Source organism: Ailuropoda melanoleuca, chromosome 15 (genome assembly GCF_002007445.2).
Source record: "Ailuropoda melanoleuca isolate Jingjing chromosome 15, ASM200744v2, whole genome shotgun sequence".
NCBI lineage: Eukaryota > Metazoa > Chordata > Mammalia > Carnivora > Ursidae > Ailuropoda > Ailuropoda melanoleuca.
Window position 1 is genome coordinate 65,395,687 of NC_048232.1, and position 25,583 is coordinate 65,421,269.

General features: G+C 36.1%; 1 protein-coding gene across 3 annotated transcripts in view; it reads right to left on the reverse strand.

Moving 5' to 3' along the window:
• Positions 1-25,583, reverse strand: part of NR2C1 (nuclear receptor subfamily 2 group C member 1) — a 45,251-nt gene that overhangs the window by 12,094 nt on the left and 7,574 nt on the right. For 2 of the 3 annotated variants that reach the window (XM_011225013.3, XM_002919243.4), the window contains exons 2-10: positions 21,661-21,734; positions 18,647-18,877; positions 15,501-15,582; positions 13,658-13,837; positions 12,497-12,644; positions 12,310-12,400; positions 11,023-11,207; positions 9,716-9,881; positions 3,805-3,926 (exon numbers count right to left, since the gene is read on the reverse strand). In XM_011225013.3, coding sequence (XP_011223315.1) covers positions 3,805-3,926; positions 9,716-9,881; positions 11,023-11,207; positions 12,310-12,400; positions 12,497-12,644; positions 13,658-13,837; positions 15,501-15,582; positions 18,647-18,877; positions 21,661-21,714 — 1,259 coding nt within the window. In that variant the 5' untranslated portion in view covers positions 21,715-21,734. The remainder of the gene's footprint in view (positions 1-3,804; positions 3,927-9,715; positions 9,882-11,022; positions 11,208-12,309; positions 12,401-12,496; positions 12,645-13,657; positions 13,838-15,500; positions 15,583-18,646; positions 18,878-21,660; positions 21,735-25,583) is intronic. The other variant, XM_019799676.2, reaches the window with a different exon arrangement.

The following is a 25,583-nucleotide window of genomic DNA, read 5'->3' on the forward strand; positions in this document are numbered from 1 at the left end:
TAAAATACGGCATTGAAAAGGTCTGGTAGGACACCAAACTGTTAATAAGTGGGGTTAGTTACCTCTGGAGAATGAAGCTTTACTTTATATTTCTGTACTTCAGTGTTACTTTAAAATTTTATAAACAGGAAGAAAAGGTTAAAAGCAAACATGATGGGAAAGTTCACAGTAATTCAGTTCTCACCTTAACCTCTAATTCTGAAGTTTTAAAGAGGAAACAGCTAACCAAGGTAATTTAGTGGACACAGGGCAGGAAAATGAATGGAGCCAACTGACAAAAAAAAAAAAAAACAAAAAACCCCAAAGCTCTTTCTGGCCTGTGCTACACCTAGTAGGAAGAAAGGCCTCTAACATTGTTGTGGGAGACTTAGAGAAAGGGTTAAGGAGTAATTGTGCAGAGCGTGAGGGACACCAACATTGTTATGTGTACCCTAAATGATGAAAAGTGGCAACTGAGGAATAAACCACCAGATTATTTTGTTTCCAAAGGAAAAGTGAAAGAAGTAAAAATAGAGATTAATTACAGAAAGATATCTATATTTACATCTTCATCCAAAACAAGGCCCCAAATATCCTTGTAGTATAGCTAGCTATGCTGTTCAAATGTTTTTAAAAAGTTCATTAGGAAAGGAAAACAGCAAGTCTTTTTTAAAAAGAAGGTTTCTAAGAGAATGAAGGAAAATGAGTACTGATAATCTAGTTTGCAGGAGCCCTGGATGAGATAATTTACACTCATCATCTCAGCTAAGTAGCCTTGCCAGCAAAGAAAGCATTTCTGCTCTTAATTTACAGATGTAGAAATAGAGCCTAGTTAAGCAGCAAAGCTGGCAGATGAATAAATCCAGAATTTGAACCCAGGTGTTCAAAATCTATGCTTTTGTATAAATCATTAAAATTATAGCATTAAAATGCTAAAGTCAAATTTCTCAGTAGAGACTCCCCTTTACAGCTAATAGTTTGTGACGGTAAGGGCATGTTTGCTATCAACTTTCTTCTGTTAAAAACAAATAACTATTGTAATCATATTATACTACCTATTTTCAAAACATCTTTTCTTTGAAAAGCAAAAGGAGCTGGAAAGGGGTAATTAAAGTAGAAGTCAGGTACAGCGAAACCAATGTCAGTGTTAATTAATAGAGGCATTAGGTTGCGTAACAGTAAATATGTCAACTTCTTTTATTAAATACATATAGGTATTTTTCTCTATTCTTCTATATTGTCAAGTTCATTAAAATATGTATATAGTACTTATAATTAGAGATCAGATCATTGTTTATACTATTTATTTTGATAAAGTAATATGACTTTCGAAGTCACTTATATGTGGGGATAAACTAACCATTTGTTTTCTACACAAATAAACCTAAGCAGTTACGTGTTTGAAAGGAAGGCATGGTCCTTAGGGAAAAGTAGCCAGTGATAATGGCAATAAAGCTGGTTTTATTTTTATTTTTAAAAAATTTTTAAAAAGGTTTTATTTATTTGACAGAGAGCACAAGCAGGAGGAGTGGCAAGTAGAGGGAGAGGGGGAAGCAGGACCCTGGGATTATGACCTGAGCCGAAGGCAGTCGCCCAATAAAACTGCTCTTAAACCCACATTTATAGTAAACATTGTTTCAGTGGGATTTTAAAAGAGTCAACTTTCAGGCTTAGCATTTATGGAAGATTTCTTAAATTACTCAAAAAATAAAGTCTCCTGTAACAAATAGTGGTGGTTTAGAACTCTGGGTTGTACTGTGAGAATCCAGGTAGAGAGGACCGCTGACAAATCATGCCAAGTGTCCGTGACTGAACCTACTGCTGTGTAATCACCTAAATTACACAGGTAGAAGTGAAAAACAACTGAATTCCTGTAAGGTTTGAACAGAAATATCCTGGTAAAACATAAAAGACTGTACAATACAAACAGTATTAACCACCCACCCGCTGTTTGAAAGTTTCTTGAAGCTACTGTTCTCCATTCAATAAGTAATCAAAACAAACTTGACTTTTAGTAAATGATTAATGTTGCTTATCTGTTTCTCCTGTAATATTAGGGCTTTGTTCCCAAGTTTTGTGTCTACGGATAAAAATGCCAACAATGTCAGTTTCTAGGAGACTCAGAATAGCTTTTATTACCACACAACAGAATTTCCCACGATCAGTACTTAGTCCTCTTCCATCTGATTAACTTGAACTACAAATGATCTAGATGGGGACAGTAAGTAAGAGTTCACGTAGTGATTAATGGCCTCACACGCTACACCATGGTTAATTCTGATTGCAAAGAATCCTGTGGCTGTTACATTAAACCAATTTTCAGTACAGATCGGAGGGAAATGTGGCTGCCACTGTAAAACTGTTTTATAACTGGAAACCTCAGGTTTTATTTTTGGTTTCTTTAACATTTGGAGAATGTTTCCATAGGATATTCACACTTAATTTAACAGAAGTACTTAAGATCAATAGTGTTATATAAATAATTCAAGGAGTTCAAAGCACTCCCTAAAAATTGTTCCTTATTTTTTTAACTATAATAATTGATAGCCTATTATAAAAAATATCACCAGGTTACTTTTCAACACAGAAGTACTCCAGTTACAAGCTTAGGGAAATAATTAAACCTAATTCTTTAGAATAAACTGCTAATATGTAAATTTATACCATATTTTAATTCTTTGTTAAAAAAAAAAGCAGACTGGAGAAATTCTGAAAACTAAATGTTCTTTTGAGAGAAAGGGCTAACAACAGTTCTAAAGGCTAACTACTCTACATCAGGCTTTCAATCTATGTAATTATGTTAAGTATGTGATTTAATGCGCGGTATACCAAGCACCAAATTATAGTGGGGTTCTATGTGTGCTTTTTTTTTTTTTAAGGGGGCTCCATGCCCAGTGCAGAGCCCAACATGGGGCTTGAACTCATGACCCTGAGCATCAGGATCTGAGCTGAGATCAAGAGCCCAAGGCTTAACCTACTGAGCCACCCAGGCACACCCGTGTATGCTTTTTAAAGTCATGACTGAGATATTTCTTAGTCATAATATAAAATATTCTGTAGGAATAAAGGATGGACAGTTATCATTCCTATTTGGCAAATGGGAGAACAGAAGAACAGGATACGAAAGCACATTATTTATGAAATCATATTGGTGAGTAGGGCCCTGTGACTAGAAAAACACTTTTCTAACTATGAGCTTAACTGTTTCCATGACCTTGTTGCCTCTTCATACCAGTTACTTTAACGCAATCTAAACAAATTTGGCCAACTTCAGGTAATACCGATGTAATACAGATTACTGATGTGCTCCTTAGTGGTAGGTATTTCCAAATGATCCCTGTGGTACTATGGGGTCTACATTTTCTCCCCCTTCCCCACTTTTTGGAACCACAGACTGGAAAACAATAGTTTTCCACTGAAACATCCACTGTATGCAAGTTTCAGCTCCTTATGAACATGCCTGAGATGGACACTGAAACAGCAGGGCTGGGGGGGGGGGGGGGGAACAAACCCAGGGCATACCTCCAGCCTCCCTAACTTCAGGGCAAAGACAGTCTATTACAAATGCTGGCCATGATTTATCAGCTCCACTGCATATATTCCGTTTGAATTATTAACTCAGTCAAATTATGAAACATTGATACTCTTCCTACATAAATATAAGAAAATACTAACTGCCATAATTTGTCAGATAAATAAAAAGACTTAATAATGTTATACCATTTTTTTCCCTTTAATGCAAATCCATCCAAAATAAAATTTCTTGCTTAGTATATATTTGTGCGATAAAATCACATTTATACTCAAGGACTTCAAAACACTTACCCTAGAGCCTGGAAGGAAGGAATCGAAAGTGCCCAGTGCATTGATAAGAACAGCAGCCTGGAGGCAGACTCCCCAATGTAGTGCACATTCAGGTACTCAGGCATAGGAGAAGGCATGGTGAGCTAGTGTGAACAGGGACTGAGGTAAATTATTTTATGACAGTTCTAAATGATAATTTCTTTGAAAAAGTTACATGTAAACATATCAAATATGAGTTTGATATATTCACCAAAAGGCAAATCTTGAAATAATCCAAGTGACTGGATTTTACAGCTAAAAACAGGATTTAGAATGAGTAGATCATAGTTGCTAACAAATCAATATTCAGACAGTCAGAATCCCATTTAATAAATATCAGTTATGACATTCTCTGGTAGTGTTTTTAAAAGTTATTTCTGTCTCGGTCTAACAATGTGCTTTTTCCCCTTTCTTCTCTTCCTTTATCAATAATGGTATATAACGAGTTCAGTTTAAGAAGCACTCCTGTATGTTAAATGTTCCTTTCACGCAGGCTATGGGGAAAAACAAATTCAAATCTTACAGGGTCAGGAGAATAATGAGGGAAGTGGGCCTGCTGGTGCCATCTGGGAAGTGCATACTCTCAGATAAAGGGCACAGCTGTGACTCGAATTCTATATTCTGAAATCATATGGCAATTTGGACTACGGACTGCCTGCTCTATTTTTCAAAGAGCAGGTTCTGTGTGAAATCTCCCCATTTAATCTACAGGTAAAACAAAATGTGTCTGTGGCTATAATACTCACAGGCTGTCAGTTTGTACTGCTGACCTCAGGTAGTTATTGTAAGTGCGTGTCAACTGTTGAAAATAAATATCCCACATCAAAACATTTCTAAAAGCATTTTTGAAAAGCTTGTTAAATTTTCATTGCTATAAATGAAATGTAATTTCATCCATAAGAAACACTAACCTAAATTTCTATCATGAAGGAAAATAATCTATGCTATAGAGTACTTTATAGGCATTAAAATTCATGAACTGAGATGTAATGGCATAGGAAAAAAAATACCTCACAGACATATAAGTGGAAAAACTATGAAACAATATGTAGATGACCCAATTTATGTTAAAGAGAAAGGGACAGTGTGTGTGTGTGTGTACGTGTGTGTATACACATATGTATATATAAAAAGGACAGAAGAAGCTCTATCACACAGTTAATAGCGGCTACCTTAGGGGTAGAGTAGGTGTACGTACCCGTACGTATTTTTCTGGGGAATGGATAGCTTTAATCAGATTCTCAAAGGTTTCTATGATACCCAACAGATCAAAAGGTTTTCATCAAAATGATATAAAAGTTCTCCAGAAATGTTAGATAAAAATGTAAAAAACACTAACTGCCTTTGTTCATTATTGGCCACAAATAGTTTATCTATTTATAAATGGTGCCAACTAATAAAACAACAGAGAAATCAATAGTTGAAATTCCATGTATGAGAAGTATATATATATATTTTTTAAGATTTTGTTTGAGAGAGCGAAAGAAAGAGTGAGCATGAGTGGGATGAGGGGCAGAGGGAGAAGCAGACTCCCCACTGAGCAGGGAGCCCAATGCAGGGCTCAATCCTGGGACTCGGGACTCCGGGATCATGACGTGAGCCGAAGGTAGACATTCAACTGACTGAGCCACCCAGGTGCCCTGAGAAGAATATTTCTTATTTAAAAAAAATTTTTTTTGAAGATTTTATTTTTAAGTAATCCTTACACCCAACGTGGGGCTTGAACTCACAACCCTGAGATTACACACACTCCACCAACTGAGCCAGCCAGGCACCCTGAGAATACTTCTTAAATGCTTGAGAAATGTTTACTGGAGCAGCAAATTAAAATGCCATTATTTAAAGAGAATCTTAAGAGAACCGTCGGCAAGCAGATATTAAACATCTTAAATGTAATTATCAGGATGCAATTGTTTCTATACGTAAGTATATAAAAAACAAACTGGGAACTATCGTACCTTTTCAAAATTGCCCAAGGGGAGTAGGGGTAAAAAGCCTGAAAGATCAGGGGAATTACCAGAGATTACTAGTTTTAGAGGTTTGGAGTAAATAAGATGCAAAACAACAACAGTTGTTTAAACAAACAGTTTAGTCACTTTTAAGAAAGTAAAATAGTTACACAGTATTAAAAATTAGACATAAGGGCTAAAAGATACAGATGCACCTTGACTGACACAACAGTGGTGGTAATGTTGAAAACTCTCTGTGCTTTAATCATAAAACTGAAATCATTTGCAATATATACTAGAGGAATTCATTATTTAAAAGAATGCCATGCTGTATTATAAAGAGAAGAAATATATCATAATTTATCTGCTTTAATACTTAATTTTCTTAAAGCAAGATACACCTCTAGCATCAGTGCTGGCTTAAAAAACAAGAATTTATTAAACAAATCTTCTAGATTGCAAAGACAAAGATTTCTTCCTCTATATAGAGAAGATGAGTTTCTACTAATGATGTTAAAGAGCTTCCCCAAATGCCTGTGGACTTTTAGGTTTACAAATTGAATTACACACATTTTTAAAATTATACATGTTCAGTATATTGAGATGATTTTTTTTTTTTTAAAGTAGGCTTCACCCCCAGCATAGAGCCCAACACAGGGTTCAAACTCATGACCATGAAATGAAGACGTGGATACTTAACTGACTGAGCCACCCAGGTGCCCTAATATATTGAGATGATTTTTAAAAGAGTGTTGACATAACCAAACTTGGCTACCCATTTTATAAGTTACTTGTCTACCATTACCTTTCTAGCACTTTCTGTAATTCTGTTAATAAGCTAAATGACAGAACTTTAAAAAAATCATTTGACTTGAGTTAGATCATCTGAATTCTACTTCCAACATGTCATTAATTTGCTGCGTGACCCCAGATTACACATTATAATTCAGCAAACACTTACTGAGATCTCTTCCTTTTTTCTTCTAAAAAGTAAATTCAACCCCCAACATGGGGCTCAAACGCACAAGCCAAAAATCAAGAGTCACATACTCTACCAACTGAGCCAGCCAGGTGCCCCAACTGAGATTTCACCGTAAGGTACTAACCTAAGTGGTGAGGCTTCAATAGAAGAATAAAATGGAAACAGAATGAGCTACAGAAAGGGCTAAGAAAGGGATGGCATTTCTGATAAATGATGGGCTACTGAATCAGAATGTGCAAGGTCCTAAAAGGTCATGGACTTTATCTCACATAGGCAATAGGAAGCTAATGAAGGCTTTTAGGTAGCAGAGTAATATAAATAGGCTGATTTTTTAAAAGATTTTATTTACTTGAGGGGGCGCGCGTGCGCACACACACAAAGTGTGGAGAGGGGCAGAGGAAGAAGGCGAAGCAGGATCCTCGCTGAGCAGGAAGCCTGACTAAGCGGCTTGATCCCAGGACCCTGTGATCATGACCTGAGCTGAAGACAGACGCTTAATGGACTGAGCCACCCAGGCGCCCCATTAATTGGGCTGATTTTTGACAAACATCATTCTGTTACTAGGGCACAGGACAAGATGAAGAGACTGGAAGCAAAGATATTACTCTAACAGTTTAGGTAAGAAATTTTAAAAGGCCTTGAAATATGGTGATAAAAATGAAGACGAAGGGAGAAATTCAAGCAAAAGATGGGTAGGATTCAACAGGGAATGGAGGGCAGTGAGGCGTGGGGAGAATGATGATGACTCCCCCCAACATCAAACATGGCGACCAGAAGGACTATGGTTTTAATACTGAGATGATACATATGAGAGAATAGTTTTGGAAATCACCTACCTCTGTCTCATACACTTATTTCTAAATGGGAATTCTATCCCCTTTGATGATCTATGTAATCAAGTTGCAAGAATCAAGAATAAAGTACATGAAATAACACCAAAAACTCTGAAATTTAATAAAAATATTTAATATTTAGGTTGTCCTAGATTCTCCAGAACCAAATTCCAAGATGCATTATTAGACTATTTCTCCTTTCTGTTTGGATTGCTTTGAACATGACACTGAAAACCTCTAAATCTTTTTTCATTCACAAAATGACAATAAAAATCCAAACCTTCACAACCAACTGTGATCAAGGCTCAAATGTAAGAATGTATACATGAAAGTATGCTGCAAACTAAACCACACATAAAAATGCAAGTCAGGAACAAAAAGCTATTTAGCTCAGTTGTTAAGAGAGAACTGAGATTTGATTACAGATGTCAGGTTTTGAAACTCATGACTATAAAACCTCAATGAGAAAGCCAACTACAAAAGTACTCAGCTGGGAAATGAGGGAAAAGTAAAACTCTTGATTTCACAAAGGGTGTAAACAAGCATCAGAGAAAGAAGAAGCTGCCTTTGTCAGGAGACCAAGAAACTTCACAGTGCTGATTCTGAGGACACCCAGAGAACAGAAGGTCAAAGACTGTACGGAAAAAAACCAATTCCAGAGACAGGAAAAAGTTCTAATTTGCCTCACTCATGTGTCTGTAACAAATATCTAAAAGAATCAAACATTTTGAGGACCAACATCAACAATTAAAAAAGGCCTTCTATTTTCTATAGAAGTACTCTATACTTTTTCCTTGCAATGGGTCCTCTTCCCACGTTTTTCCCTTTCCTTCCCATTTAAATCCAAAGGTAGAAAATAAAAGTGTAAGAAAACAAAAGCACGTCTTTTATTTAGAATAAAAAAGAGCAATGGGGAAAAATCAGTTTTGCCTCGCTCCACCCTTGTCCATAGCTCCTACCATAATTTTTAAGGATGACGTTGATTATTCCCATTATCTTTTCTTATAGGCCCCACAAAAAATTTTCATACAGTACAAATAAAACATTTCTAATTTTTTCCATGTAGGTTATCTTTGGTAAAATTCTACATGAAGATTGGTTTCACTGTTTTGTTTTACTGACTATATCAAATTATAGCAATTTATTAAGTCACTGAGTTTTCTCTGCATCTACTTTTCTACCAAGTCAAATTTTACTAATATAAGTTTTATTGTATGTGGTTTTAGCCAATGTTAGATTTATGTTATTTGTAGCAGTCACACAAACCACTATTTGACAACTGTTTATATTTTTATTAGAAACCCATGGAAACTTATAATCTAAAGTTATATACAATTTCCTTCAGGTATTTCAGGACTGCTGTGTATTGCTAATTGAAATCTCCTATATACTTTTAATCACTTTGCATACGATTTGCTGACAGTACTCATAGCTGGCAGAGAAAAGATAAAGAGTGGTTAAAATGGAGGGGTCAAAACATCAAAGTCTTAATGTAGGGCCTCAATGGTCAGTGTATCTATACCTGTAGTCCGAACATTATTTGAATGACAAAGTTATTTTCTAATATTCTATATGTATTATTTCCATCATAAACTAATGTATTTAGGGGAGCAAAAGAGAAACTACAAATGTACCTCCTCCAAAATGGTTAAAGTGTAAAAAGTTAAAAGCCAAAAGTTAAAATGTATTAAATAATTTTTACATTCTTCATACTGAGAGCTAGCTAATTAGGGCAATACATAATAAATGTTACTGTGGTAAGAATAACTGGGTCTCACATACTGGTTTACACTAGAGCACTGAACAAAACCGGTGTATACAAACATGATCAATGTTAATACATAGAGCTAACAACAACATCCAAAACATATGTCTAAATGTTCTAAAAGCTAGCTTTTATAGACTTAAACCACACTAATCAATATTATAACCATGATTTATAAACAGGATGCTTTATTGAGCCATTACTTTATATAGCCAGATATGCATGTTTCAGCTGGTATTTTGATTTCTATCAGGAATATTTCTGACTTTAAAAGCACAACAGATATACTTTGATTTCTATAGGGAAGATTAAAATCAAAATGGATAACACAACATAAAAATTATATTAAAAAATATGGAAATACCCTGAAAGCTACATGTGAATCGCTGAGAAGTGGCCCCTCTTTCTCGATGTAATTTATGCTCGAGTCTCCAGCAATTAGGTGTACGCTTCCTTCCATGCCCTGTACTGAGCTCTGACAGGCTGTGCTCTCTCCAGGATTCAATGCTTTTGCAAGAGTGTCAAATGCCCTATTAGGAGACATCAGATGCTGTAAGCTTGGTCAATTTCCACAATAAAATAAAAATTCTACATAAAATTGTAGAATATTTAGGCCTAAAAAAGTTATTGAGAATACAGAACTTTGGTGTATCACTGATTACTCTATTTCAGTGATATCTATACCTGTTTCCAAAAGCAACAAGTCAAACTTCAATATGCATGGTATGAAAAGCTGTATTTTACTAATGTATTATCAGAGAATTAAAGTCTTTAAAAAATTTCTATGTAATTACCAGGAGGAAAAACCCTTTTACTTTGGTCTAAAAATATGCTTTTACAAGTTACACATTTGATACTACAAGATAAGAGCCCATTTACTTTACATACAGAAGTTATTTATAAAGAATAAGGGCAAGAACTTAGGTCAACTTGACTGCTTTCTACACAACACAGATTTTAATTTTATTTAAAAATTCAGAAAATATTTTAAAACTTCTGTTAACACAGGTACATCTAATCTGTAAGAATTTGAGATTAGGATGGCAAATAATGAACTAATGTCAGCAAAGAATTATTTAAAATAGCTCCCCATATTTTTCAATGAGAGGAGAGGCCTTTTAGAGTTCCTTAAAATCTTATGTTCAAGAAAGTACTTATTGAGACTCTTAAAGGCAGATTCCTCAACATTTAGATAATGAACAATGTGAAAAAAGCCTCAAGAGATCCAGTTTTACATCCCAGGTACTAACATCAAGAGAATGAAAAATAGAATTCTCATACAAGTTTCATGAAGTATAACTTAAAATGGTAGGTGATTCAATTAAGTCTTTTAAATCTATTTTCATCTTGAAAAATTGGTGGGGAAAATTAACATGGATGCCTAGGGTAAGACAAATGTTTAAGTACACAGAAGATAAAATAACACCATTAGCAAGAAAAAATTCTTAAATTTTATGAATACATTTCTAATCTTACAATATTCATTTATTGCTCATTATTTACAATGTAATCTGCTGAATAACATTGTACACTGAATGTACTTTTTCATTTAAAATTTACTATGCTTTAAATTTTATAAGTCTAACAGAAATAATTTTCTGAAACTTCTGTAAATCATATTCAACATAAGAATATTTTAAGACATATTAATAAGATCAGAACAGACCTCACCTTGAAACATCTCCACTGGTCTGCATTTCTTGATGAAATTCACATAAAGAGGTATCACCATTACTTAAGCTTTCAATCACAGACATTTCATTACTATTCTGAGAAAGATCTTTAGTTTTTCCAAAATTTGCTAATGATGTAACGACACTGGCCAATGTACTTAAATCTCCCTGACATGATTCAGCCTTTAAAAAAAAAAAAAAAAATTTAAATCTGCAAATTGGTATCAGAGAACTTTTTGTCTGAATATCCAATTCTAGATTATGAAATGCCAAAATTAAAGTACTCTACTTAAAATAAATGAAACCTATAAAATAAAATCAAAGAGCTCTGAGCTTTTAGAAACTTCCTGAGGAAAATGTCCGTTTAAAAGCATCAGGTACATTTCCTAGGAAATGCTTATATAAAAATTACATTAAACCAAGAACTGTACTTAACGACTAATCTATTCATATCAACAATCCCTTCCTCTGTGAAAGGATCTTAGACTATCTTTTAAGTTTTTTTAGAATTAAAATTCTGACACGCTCAGCACGGAGTCTGCTTGAGATTCTCTCTCCCTCTCCCCCTGCCCCTCCTGCTCATGCTGTCTCTCTAAAATAAATAAGTAAATCTTACAAAAAAAAAAAAAAAGAATCTTGCACTTAATATAAATTTTTATTTCTGAGGACTTTTGAGATGAAAGAAACCTAGAAGACTTTTGTCTGTCATTTTCATTTCGAAGCTATAATTGTCCTAGTAGAATAATGAACTTTTCTACTGATAGTTATTCATATATGAGGACACACAAAATGGAGGCTATCCTGGTCACAAATCTAAACCCAAGTCAGCATGCACTTACAGGACACACCTGTCAAGGAAACCTAACATACACCAATCACAATCTGCAACTCTGCTTTAACTAGCTCACCTTATCCTTAGAAACAGGACCCACTAGCCTTACAAGGAAATCTTCAAGCTCCTTGCCAATAAGGCCATTTCCATATTGCTGCTTCTAATGTTCTCTAAAACTCACTCTTGCCCAAAATCACTCAGCAAGAGTGCTCTCCTCATCTATGGATTGTTTTCCCTTGAATAAAGGCATCACATTTTTTACTGACTTGTTTTAGGTGTCATTTGACACTATGAAATAGTTGATACTTTATTTTAAAAGGAAAAAAGCAATGTGTAACAGGGAATATTTAAGACCAAATCAATTAACCAAAGTAACAGTGGAGATTAAGAAAAGGAAAAAAATATTAAAAGCTTAAAAAAATTAAAGCTTTAAATTAATTGCACTAAACACACCTTATCTGGTGTCATCAGCACAGTTGACTCAGTTTTTATTCCAGACTGGTGAATATTCACAAACATTCCTGAATCTAACAGCCCTGCTGACCTGTAACAAACAAGTACAAATTTTAGCCTTAGTTTCACTGGGAAGAAAAACAAATGACCAGCTACTTAATGTCTGTTTTGCTTGTTTTTACTATACCTTGCAGTTTCACTATCTGTTACAAAAGTTGGAGTTGCAGCTAATGGACTTCGAAGGTCTTTTCGGATGTAGATCTTTTCTGTTGAAGCGGCGCAGTTGGAAGATTTTTCTCGTGATACTTCAATAGGTTTTCTTTCACACTGAACAGCTACAAAAATGCATTGAACTATTACATCACAATGCGGGATTTATAGGCAATTATAAATGTAACCTTTTGGTCAGCAATGTTGCGCATAGGAGACAGTTACCGTAAGTGAATTCTAAAGATAATTCTTAATCTTTAAAAATTATTTCTAACTTCAATAAAGTTGCTTCAGAGTACTAATTTACATCTCTTGTTCTCTTTTCTCTCCCTGACCCAGCTGTGGCAGAAATGTAAAGAAATTCTTATTTTTTAAAAGCTCGCTGTCAAGAAGGAAAAACTGAAGTTAGGAGTCTCTTACCTATCTATGTGAGAGTTAAAAAAAAAAAAATTTGACCAACTGAAAACAATACTAATAGCCACAAAAAGTTAAATCTTTTTTTAGTTAAGGGCAGGGAGATTTTTAAGAAGTAATTCAACTGTTTAATCTTCGTTTATAAAACACAGGTAGTATATATCACTTATTTTATAGGAATTTTATTTCATGATACTTAGGAGATAGCATAGTTTTGTTGTTAAATGTACATTTTCTGAGAAAAAAAAATCTGCCAAGATTCAGATCCAAGTTCCGCCACTTATTAGTTATGTGACCTTGGGCAAGTTACTAAATCTGTTTACTCAAATGTAAAATGGGTAAGAGTAGTACCTACTGCATGGAGTTTTGCTATGAGAATAAGTTAATTCTTATGCTATACACAGAGTTAGGCATGGCGAGAGCTCAATCAATATCAGCGACCCTACTTAGTAGTTTAATTGAAAACTAAACTGGTTATCTAGTTAGTTGTGCTTTTTTAAAAAACCATCTTCAAACATACATACACGCACAGCATATAGGCACTCAATCGATATGTTGTTGAACGAATAAAAAATACATGCATATGTATACACATTTCTAAACTGTTAGCTGGAAAACTGTAAATTAAAAAGCACATATATTGACATATTGTGTTAATTTTGATACACTTCTAGAGGTTGCCTGAATTCTTAAAATTATTTTCTCCTTTAAAGCTAATACATACAGTCTTGTCTCATTCCAAATGCAATACATCTCTGTAACCTGCAGTATTGACAGCGGTTTCGATGGTGTTTATTGATAATACAGTCCTTTGATCCTCGACATGAATAAACTAAATTTTTTCGGATGCTTCTTTTAAAAAATCCTTTGCAGCCTTCACAGGTTACTGCTCCATAATGACGTCCTAGAGACAAGATGTTTAAGAAAACACAGAAGTCACATATTTTAGAACAGAAATGGAAATAAGCCCATTGCTTCCCTTTAAGTAACAAGAATATATGTGATGAAACAGAGATTTTTGAGTTTGTGACATGAAAATAATTTTTAAGAGTTACTAAACAGAGAATGAAACAACCATATTCTTTGATAACTATATTAAATAATATGAATTTTTTTAAAGATTTTATTTTTATTTATTCGACAGAGATAGAGACAGCCAGCGAGAGAGGGAACACAAGCAGGGGGAGTGGGAGAGGAAGAAGCAGGCTCATAGCGGAGGAGCCTGATGCGGGGCTTGATCCCATAACGCCGGGATCACGCCCTGAGCCGAAGGCAGATGCTTAACCGCTGTGCCACCCAGGCGCCCCTGAATTTTTAATTCTGTAAAGTAACCTTAACAATGATATGGAAAATTTCGGCAAGAGGAAAAGCAAAACAACCCATAATACTATAAGTAAAAAGTATTTTCACTTCTGAGATCACTTACAAATTATAATTCTTTTCTATATTATTTAAGGATATTTTATTCTGAAAACTCTGCTCTAAAAAAAGATATATCAATTAGTATTTGAGCATAGTATTCTCTTGGGGGGGAGAGGACAGAGGGAGAGAGACAGAAAGAACCTTAAGCAGGCTACACACCCAGTACAGAGCCTCCATGGGGTTCAATCTCATGACCCTGAGATCATGACCTGAGCTGCAATCAAGGGTCAGACATTTAATCAACTGAGCCTCCCAGGTACTCCTATAGTAATCTCTTCTCATTGTGGGTTCCACTTTTTAAATTTCTGGAGAAATCTGTCACATTGTGATTAACCTACCACTTCACAGGCCCTTTCTTTGATACAACATCTATTAAATTGAACATATTCTGGGAAAAGCTGTAGTGGAGATTTTTGCAATGAAGCTATAGAAAAGACTAAAGATTATATATGAGTGAACACAGGTGCTTTCCTCGCATAAAGTAACAAAGAACGTAACTAAAATGACATAACCCTGAGTACTAGTAATAGTACTAGCAACAGGGCTCAGCAGGTAAGTTAACAACTTAATGTTATGTGTTATTAAGGACCACAACTCATTTTTAAGCAATTCCTTTCACAAAACTGATTTTACTTTCAAGAAAAATTTCCACATATTCAGTTCACATTTAAAAAGCAAAACTCTTTGGGGCACCTGGGTGGCACAGTTGGTTAAGACCCTGACTCTTGGTTTTAGCTTAGATTGTGATCTCAGGGTCATGAGAATGAGCCCTGTGTGAGGCTCCGTGCTCAGCGTGGAGTCTGCCTGAGTTTCTCTCCCTCTCTTTCTGGCTACCCCCCACCCCTGCCACCCAAATAAATGAGCAAATCTTTTTTTTTTTTTTTAAAGCAAAACTATTTTTCGCAATTCTTCAAAATGTGCATTTTATGTTACTGCAAGATCAAATTAAATTGCATTCAAGTAAAAAAAAAATCTTTAGGTGAATAAAAAGCTTTGGGGGAAAAATCAGTTAAATTTATAGGCTTCAAATATGAACCATAAAAACAACATGCTCTTTTCTTTTTACTTTCAGAAGAAGAAACATGGTAGTGTGCTAGTTATTTTAATAACACAACACATATAGAAGGTTGTTTTTAAAATGTTACCTGATGCTTTGTCTCCACATACTACGCAAAGATCAAAAACCTTATTTGGTCCTTGGTCTGGGGAAGAATTATCTGTTAAGAGCTAAAGAAAACCCCCCAAAACAAAAAACAAAACAATAATTTGTTAATAATGCTCTTAAGTAAAACATAAAAGAACAATCTTAATTATTGCTTTCTTTCTTGTAAGTTATTCTGAAACTCTGAATTCTATAATACATATATCAATTAAACTATTGTTAATTTTCTTTATATGTAAGTAAAAATTTCAATGTTATTAAAAGGAAAGATAGGAAGAATACCTTTTAAATTTGTTCCATAACAATCTCATTAAACACTGTTAAGTACTCAAATACATGAGTACCTAATGTATCTTACCTATTAAGCACTTATTATTTGTTATTCATTCAACACGTCAAATTACTTTGATTTGATTACTTACATCAAATTACTGCAGCAGTTATTAGCCCTATCATGACACGTCTTTGAACAGCTCAACATTTTTTTCACATGGAAAAATAAGCTATAACAGCATATAAAGATAACTTAATTTTTTTTTAGAAGATTTTATTTATTTATTCGACAGAGATAGAGATGCCAGCAAGAGAGGGAACACAAGCAGGGGGAGTGGGAGAGGAAGAAGCAGGCTCATAGCGGAGGAGCCTGATGTGGGGCTCGATCCCAGAATGCCGGGATCACGCCCTGAGCCGAAGGCAGATGCTTAACCGCTGTGCCACCCAGGCGCCCCAAGATAACTTAATTTTTTAAATAGAAAAGTAGTTAAAATTTTTTTTGAGTTATTTACTTATAATTATGGAAGTGATTGATAAAACTTTTCATCAGTGAGTTGTCTAAGATTTGGATCAGGTGTAGTCATAGACAGCCTGGACTGCAGATTCTGATAAACGGTAGCAAGCTAGTGCAACTGGGTGGAAAGGCCTTGGGCAAATTACAAACCCTCTTCAACCTTTTCATCATTTCCTTTCAATCTCTTGAAACGTGAACAAATTAATTCAATCCCAAAAATGTGATAGGGCATTCACCATATCATCTTCCCCTGGCTTTAAAACAACCCACAAAATAACCCTCCACTTTGATTCTTTTTCTTCTCTTAGGGGTGTGAATGCCTTCAGGAGTAATTCTGATTTTAAAAACTTCAAACAGTCCTTAACATAGCTGTCCCTTGCTATGTTACAATGGCGTCATTTCTTCTTGTATCATGATAAAAATTAGTCTTTAAGAGAAACTTAGCAACAACAAAAAAAAGCTGTCCTTTGAAAGCATCTATGAAAGGCATCACTCTTTTCCTTAATAGCACATCTACTGTGAATGGTGCTAATCTTTTATCTGCTATTATTCCTAAGTGTAGAAGAAATATTGAGAGATTAAGGGACTTGCTCACATGCTTTAGGTCAGAAATCCAATCTTCTTGGCTCACGGGAATTCTATCCTAGACCTATTTCTTTTTCTTTGCCCTGAGAGGTGATCCATAGAGTAGGCAAAGTGCCATTATCTTTTTTTCTTAAAACAGAGAATTATTTTTTTTTAAAAAATAACTTTACAGTGGAGAAATCTGATACACACTACTTCAGCCAGATGGTCAAGGTCAATGTCACCAGTTATAAAACATGATGATAGTAAGTACACGTGATATGATGTGATGAAAATGGCATTTAACCTCTGTGATCCTCCTCACCAAAACCAACAACCCCAGTCTAACCATGAGAAAAACATTAGTCAAAGTCCCCATAGCAGGGCCTTCTACAATATACCTGACGAGTACACCTCAAAATCGTCAAGGTCATCAAATACAAGGAAAGTCTGAGAAACTGTCACTGCTAACAGGAATCTAAGAAGACATGATGACTAAATGTAATATGGTATCCTGGAACCAAAAAGAATAAAAATCAGGGAAAGCTAAAAACATCTATGGATTTTAGTTAACATCAAAATTAGTTCACTAATCATAATAAAGGTATCATATTAATGTAAAATGTTAATAGGAGAAATTGTGTGTTGAGAGGTTATATGGAAACTCTGTACTAACTGCTCAATATTTCTGTAACTGTAAAACTGTTCTAAAAAATCACATCTGTTGATAAAAAGAAATTAAGGTATTCATGATGTTATAAATTTTTTTAGTGACTTGTCTTGTTGATAAAGTAACTCCTTATAAATCCCATCCACTTTTTACTAGCTGTTTCTAAAAGAAATATAAATAATGCAATTAGAAGAATAAACAATCTATCAGGATATACAAGCAAAATTCTGTATTTTATAAATTAGTTTTTCAATCCTAAAAGAACGTTCTTTGATCAGGTTTTCATCACAAAATAGAGAATGTCAATTTTAAGCAGGCACTCCACCAAGAAGTCTCCAAAGGCAAACTTAAGGGTTTGTTGGATTTGTGTTCAATCACAGCAACCAGCAGTGATAATATCTACATAATCACAGGCATGCAGTGTGTATGAGCCTTAACTCTTTGAAAAATACATAACTAGCAAAAATTAAAATGATGTGCAGTTAATCTAGACCACTGACTGACTCCCAGTGTCAGAGCAGACGGTGGGGATAAAACTGTCTGCTACATCATGGAAGACAGAGATGACAACCAAGGAGGCAAAGTGACAAAGATGCAGCCAAGTACCGACTTCTGGATTTGGCAGCTTCTTGTTGCCCAGGCAGCGTGGTCTTGGGAAGTGCTGCTACCACAGCAGAGGCTCCTCATCTGGCAGCTTCCGAACCGTGCAGAAGCAGCAGGGCTCTTAGAAGCTGGTTCTGCAGCACGTCGGAGTGGTTGTTCTTGGAAACCTGACCTGGAGCTGTAGCTTCAGCCTTCCCAGTAATTCTGTGAGTTCTTTATACCCTTTATGAAACACCTTCCTGGACAAACTAGTCACAGTGGATCTTACTATACGCAACGAAGAAACCCTAGAAAATATATGGATGTGAGGGTGTGTGAGGAAAAGTACAGTGGCATATAGGAGAGGGCAGTCACCACAGATAATCTGCACAGCACATAATTTTATGCAACATTTTTTTCCTACAGACCATGTAGGACGTAATGTCTTAACATTAGGACTTATACTTATGATGTGCTTTTTAATTCTTTCAAGTGTAAGATGAAAAGACACTCTAAAGTTATTTACCTGGAGATGTTGTGCAGACAGATCAGGAGTTGTAAAAAATAACTGATTAACACCTGCTGCATCTGGAGTAGTGAGGAAAACTTTCCCTGGAGTGGAATCTTGCCTGGCCAGAATGACTTTGCTTGGGGTAGAGCCATCGTGATTTGTCAGAATGAACTGCTTGCCTTGTGTATTATGATCAAGTGCCGTCACGATCTGGATTTTCTGGCCAGTTTGCTGCTCGGTAACAATCTAACACAATCATGTCAAATTAGTAATCAATTCCACTTATCTTTTTTTTTTTCTTTTTTTCTAAGGGCACAATTTTCTCCTACCTTCAGACAAAGCTAGGAAAGCATACCATTACATATATATTCAATACAATACGCATACATACATACATACCTTTTAAACTAGCAATTCTACTCCCACAAAATCCCATCCTATAGAAAAACAAATGTGCAAATAAAGGTACAATAATAAAAACATTTGAACCTCACTATTTTGATTCCTTCTTTCCCCTTCCCTCCCACCTTCCATTTAGACAAATGTTTATTGGGTGCATTCCATTTGCCAAGCACTGTTTGTTCTGCGTCCTGGAATATAGCAATAAACAAAACAAAATCTTTGTTCTCATAAAGCTTTTATTTTAGTGAGGAAAGGCAGATAAAAAACAAGCAAATAATATTGTCAGAGGGTATCAAGTACTACAAAGAAAAAATAAAGCAGGGTAGAGATGGTGAGTCACTGATGGAACAAAAGCCATGAGGAGATGACATTTTTGCACAGACCTGAGTGAAGTAGCAGACCAAAGCTCAGGACCAGCTAGAGGAAGTGCATCCTCTACCTGGGATACAGGGAGAAGGCCATGGGGCAGGAAGAGTGTGTTTCACACATCTGAGGCAAGAGGCACTGCAAGAGAGCTATGTGAGTGACAGAGAGTGGCAGAAGGGATTATGGTAAAAGATGGGATCTGAGCGACAGCAGGAGCCATATGGCACAGGGCTTCGTAAGGACTATAAACTCTGGATTTCCTCCTGTGTGAAATGAAAATCCACTGGAAGGTCACAGAGCAGAGCATAAGATCTTTTTCAAAAATTCTAGATTTAGTGTGTAGACTAGCCTGTGACGTTGAAGAGAAGAATTACGGGAGACCAGAAAGGATGGATGCTATTGCTCACATACTGGCAATATCTGGGAATTATATATGGGCAGAGATGCTGGCAGGGGACAGGGTAGTAGCCATGCTGGAGAAGAAAAATGATTGGATTTGGGATATTTTATGAAGGGAAATGTGACAACATATGCTGATGGACTATATGTGGAATATAAGGAGAGAAGAGTCAAGGATGACCACCAAAGTTTGCTCTGAGCAACTGGGAGGACAGGACTGCTATCCACTGAGTTGGAGGAGCCTAGGGAAGAGCAAGTTCATGAATGAAGAGAACTAGCCCAGCATTGAGGGCTTTTGTTGTTGCTGAACAAATATTTTACAGAGTAAAGTCATTAAGCCAATTTAATACCTTGGTTCAAATTTAAACTGGCAAAGTTGGTTTGTTTCCAACTTTTTCCCATTTCCCTGAAATTATTTTCAAGATTCTGTTCTATGCAAAATTGACAACAAAGTTCTGAATTACTAATTAGTTTTGTCTAGAACAGAACTGTACCAATTATAGCTGCTGCCAATTTGAGTTTTCTTTGTTGACCATTATTGCCAGCATGTCCTATTTTTCTGGGTGTACTTTTCACTGTTGCCAATTTTATTTTACATAGGTTATTTCCATCACCATCTTCCCTAACAATTTTCAATTTTACCTATAAGATGTGAATTTGAATCAGTTCATTCATAACAAATTTTACCATGTAAAGCTTAAGCTGTTGTAGGCTTCACTGTGGATTATTTCTATCAGTAATATTACTGTGAAGTAAACAAAATTCTAATGGCTGACAAACATTTCTCAGAAAAGAGCTTTAGGTGTATGCAACGTGTGGTAGTTCTTTGATAGCACGTTCAAACTTGACAAGTGGTAGCTTTTTAAAGACTAGCTGCAATGTGAAATCAGAAACTGTATTAAAATCCATTGTTCTATCTTGCAATTTGAATGGATCCTTCACTTGTCAGTGATTTTATAATATTACACTGAGCCTCTGAGTGATGTACATCTTTTATATGTTGATATGTTTCACATACCATATCATTACATGGCAGGTAGCCCCCTGGAAAAAAAAGGGCAATGAACATTTTAGTATTATTATGAAAATAGTTTTGACCTTGCTGACTCTCTGAAGAGTCCCTAGATAGTACCTTTAAAAACCTCTGGATTATGGTACCTCTTACTAAGGAATAGGGCATAATTGTTCCAGGTCTCATCACTGCTCCATAACTCTTCATTAGCTGTTTTTCTTCTGCACTCCCATAACACTCTATACAATCATCTATCATAGCCCTTACCACTGTATTGTGACTGTGGGATGATTCGACTATTTCCCATTAGATTTAAAGCTACCTTAAAGTTGAGAGTATCTTTTATTTCTGTACCTTCAGAACCTAGCATATACATTTGATTAACTGAGTTTTATTATTTTTTTAAAGATTTTATTTATTTATTTGATAGATAGAGAGACAGGCAGTGAGAGAGGGAACACAAGCAGGGGGAGTGGGAGAGGAAGAAGCAGGCTCCCAGCGGAGGAGCCTGATGCGGGGCTCAGTCCCAGAATGGCCGGGATCACGCCCTGAGCCAAAGGCAGATGCTTAACGACTGAGCCACCCAGGCGCCCCTAACTGATTGAGTTTTAAAACCACTGTATTTATTTATTTGAGAGAAAGAGAGTGCTTGTGAGAGCACAGGTAGTGGAGAGGGAGAAGAAGGCTGTCCATCGAGCAGGGAGCCTGATGTGGGGCTTGATGCCAGAACCCTGGGAATATGATCTGAGCCGAAGGCAGACGCTTAACCGACTGAGCCACCCGGGCGCCCCTATACATTTGATTTAAATAGGTCTGATGGATCCGCAAATGAACTGTAAATCAAACATACCTCTCCCATCTGTTGTTCAATAATTTGATGTGCAATTTCTTCTATGGTTGCCATGTTTTAATTGCCAAAATGTCCTGCCAGAATAAAAAGATGCCTTTTCACAATTATACTCATAAAACATATTTACTGAAGAATTTATAAATGAAGTCACATGATAGCTAAGATTTATTTCAAATTAATCCAGTTGGGGTGGGTGGGGGAAGGATGGAATAAACAAAATGAGACTGGCTGTGCACTGACAATTACTGAAAACTGATGAAGTTTATACAGGGGTTCATAAAATTATTCCCTCTGCTTTTATATATTTTGAAAATATCTATTTAAAAAAATGATTCAATACTAAACAATTTCACTTTTCAAAGACACTGAAGACTAACCAGGACAATTCTGATACAGATCAGGAGTAGTTTATTAATTTAAATAAGGGTAACCCTATCTGTTAACAAATACGTCACTGTAGCCCTTAACACATTCTTTTACCAATGTATTGTAAAAACTGACAAAAGAATTGCATTTGTTCAGAAGGAAAGAAGATTTCTCCAGAATTTTGTGACTGTTATTCATCAGTGGCGGTTTCTTACATATTAAGGTTAATTTGCATTTAAGGTAAAACTTTCTCCAAATGGACTTGAGAGTCTGAAAGATTAATGCATTGACTTTGACTTTTGCTTTTTCTATCAATAGACAAGAATACAGAAATTATTTCTGACTTTGTCACATTATATAACATCTGTCATAAATTCACTTTAGTTGTACTAAAAGCGATGTTCAGGATTTAGCTTTACTCAACTATTTCTTACTAGACTGAAAAGTAGTGGCTTCATCCTCTCTGGAACTGAGGAAACAGAGCTGTTCCCTGGGCCTGTGTTCTCTGGGCCCCGGTGGCAGAGGAGGCCCTGCCAGCCTCTGACCCATCTTTGAATCTTTCTTCCCTTTCTTTGAAGGATAACAAATGTTTGAAACTGAATAGCTCCACTGACCCATCTAGAAGAATCAACCAAGTCTGACAGTTTTTCTTCATTTCATCCCATCTATGTCCCCTTCACTCCAAGCTGGCAACATTTCTGCTGATATAAAATTCTCAGAAATCTTACTGCCTTCCCTGAATTCAGAGGATGGAGGCCATCAGAAGCGAGCCCTCTACAGATCTCTCCTGGATAACCCCATCCGGGCTTCTGTTCAGATGGGTGACTGGATCCATAAATCACACATCCCTAACTCTTCAGCAAATGGTTGTCCAGTCACACCCAAGACAGTCTCTCCAGAAAACACCTTCTCTTTTTTTGCAATATGAATAGGGTGACTATTTTTAGAATCTTCAAGTCCTGGTTCCACTTTTCTTAACAATTTCTTCTTCAATTTATCTCTCTTTTCACATTTTACTATAAGCAGTAAGAGGAAATGGCCAAGTCTCCAACACTCTGCTTAGAAATCTCCACAGATAAATAGCCAAGTTCATTGCTTACAAGTTCTACTTTTCACAAAACACTAGAACGCAAGGCCAAGTTCTTTGCCACTTTATCATAAGGTTCATTTTCCTCTAGCTACCAGTACTGTAACATGTTCCTCATTTCTGAAACCTCACCAGAAGCACCTTTAATGCTTAATATTTTTTTAAAGATTTATTCATTTGAGAGAGCGTGCATGCACGTATTGAGTGTGTGTGTGGAGGGGTGGGGGGACGGGGAGGGGCAGATGGAGAAGGAAAATTCCAAGCAGACTCCCTGCTGAGTGTGGAGCCTGAGGCGGGGCTTGATCTCAGGAGCCTGAGATCTTGACCTGAGCTGAAATCAAGAGTGAGACACTTAACCCACTAAGCCACCCAGGTGCCCCTTTATTATTATTGTTTTAAGATTTATTATTTGAGAGAAAGAGGGAGCGCCCATGTGTGGGGGGAAGGGCAGAGGGAGAGAATCTTCAAGCAGACTCTCTGCTGAGCACCAAGCATGAAGCACCAAGCAGGGCTCAATTCTACTGCCCATGAGACCATGACATTAGCTGAAACCAGAGTCTGATGCCCAACTGAGCCACCCAGGTGCTCCTAATGTTAATTATTTCTATCAGCATTCTGTTCACAAAGCTATCTGTGTATCTCTAAGATATTATATTATATATTATATTATATGCAGCTTTTCTAGTTCTCTTTCTGAACCCTCACCAAAATTGCCTTTGGCATCCATATTTCTCCCAACAATCTCTTCAAGGCAGTCTAGGCTTTCTCTAGCTTGCATCTCAAAACTCCTCCAGCTTCTATTGGTTTCACAGTTCCAAATTTCTAGGCACTTGTTACAGCAGCACCCTACTTCCCAGAACCAAAATCTGTATTGGGTTGCCCTCTGTCCCTAACCCCCTCCCCCTGCTCACACTAAAATAAATAAATCTTTAAAAAAATTAATTTTCTCACAATTCTGGAGGCTAGAATTCTAAGACAAGCTGTCAGTAGGGTTGGTTTCTGAGACCTATCTCCTTGGCTTGTAGCTGGCTGTCTTCTCTTTGTCTCTTCACATGTCTTCCCTCTGTTTGTGCCTGTGTTGTAATCTCTTTTAATAGGGATAACAGTCATATTGGATTGGGGCCTACCCTAATGACCTCACTTTAACTCAATTACCTCTTTAAAGGGCTCATGGCCAAATACAGTCACATCTGAGGTACTGGGGGCCAGGACTTCAGTATGAATTTGGGGTGTGTGTGTGTGCAATTCAGCCCATAACACTTAGGCACAAATATAATAAGAAACACACACAATATATGTAAGGAAAGCTTTAAAATACTACCTAGAGAGAAGAAAAACTAGCTGAAAGAACACCAGAGAAAATGATTATAGTGACTACCTCCAGGGAGAACTGGAAGTTTGGCAACAGGGGTAGAATGCAGACTTACTTTTCACTGTAAGTGTGTTTCTTTTAAATTTTACCTGCATGTATTACCACATACAAAAAATTGTCAGTAGAAAACAAAAAGCCAGTTTAAAGGAATCTTTTCCAGAAATCCTAAAATCAACACAGTGTTATCAGCACATTATACCCAAAGAACCTATTTCATAATGAAAACTTATGTAGATCAGCTATTTGTATATATTATTAATGTTTGATTACTTAAAAGTGATGAATAGAAAGGACTGAAGTCAAATCTCCATTGTATTATATGAGTAAACAATTACACTAAATCAACTATCATTTTAGCCAGAGACCAAAGAGCATTAGGGTATATGTGTGACGCGCGTATGTGGATGGTATATATGCATGTACACATTCATGCTTAATTGTATACTTTGTCATCAGCAATACGACAGGTAGAACAATGCTAAAGGATGTGAATGTTAATATTCTTGGAACAAATAGTATTCTTGAGTACGGAATTCAGGGATATTCGGAAATTTTTTTTTTTTTTTTTTTTTTTTTTGCTCCTGAAGAAAAGAGCAGAAAATGACAATGGATTCATAACTTTTGGAGTTACAAACTCTAAGCTTAGAGAATCTGACAAAAACTACACACCCTCTTTAGAAAAACACACATGCATGTATTCAGTAGATTCCATTTTGTGATCCAACACATCAATTTTCCCCTCCCTCTCTCTTTCTATTTATATTTGGGGTGAGAGGGGCACAGGGAGGAGAGAAAATCTTAAGTAGGCTCCATGCCCAGCACAGAGCCCAATGCGGAGCTTGATCTCACAACCCTGAGATTATGACCTGAGCTGAAATCAAGAGTCAGCTTAACTGACTGAGCCACCCAGGCACCCCTTTCTACTTCTTTGTATATAAACTTTACTGCAGCAGTCTAGAGCCCTAATCGCATATTGTTTTATAGATCCATGTAATCCAAACTGGTTAGCAAAAGAATTCTTAGGGAACATTTTTGAAATACCTCAATGAGCATATACTTCAATTTGTATTGAGTAAAACAGAAATGAGAGGAATTTAG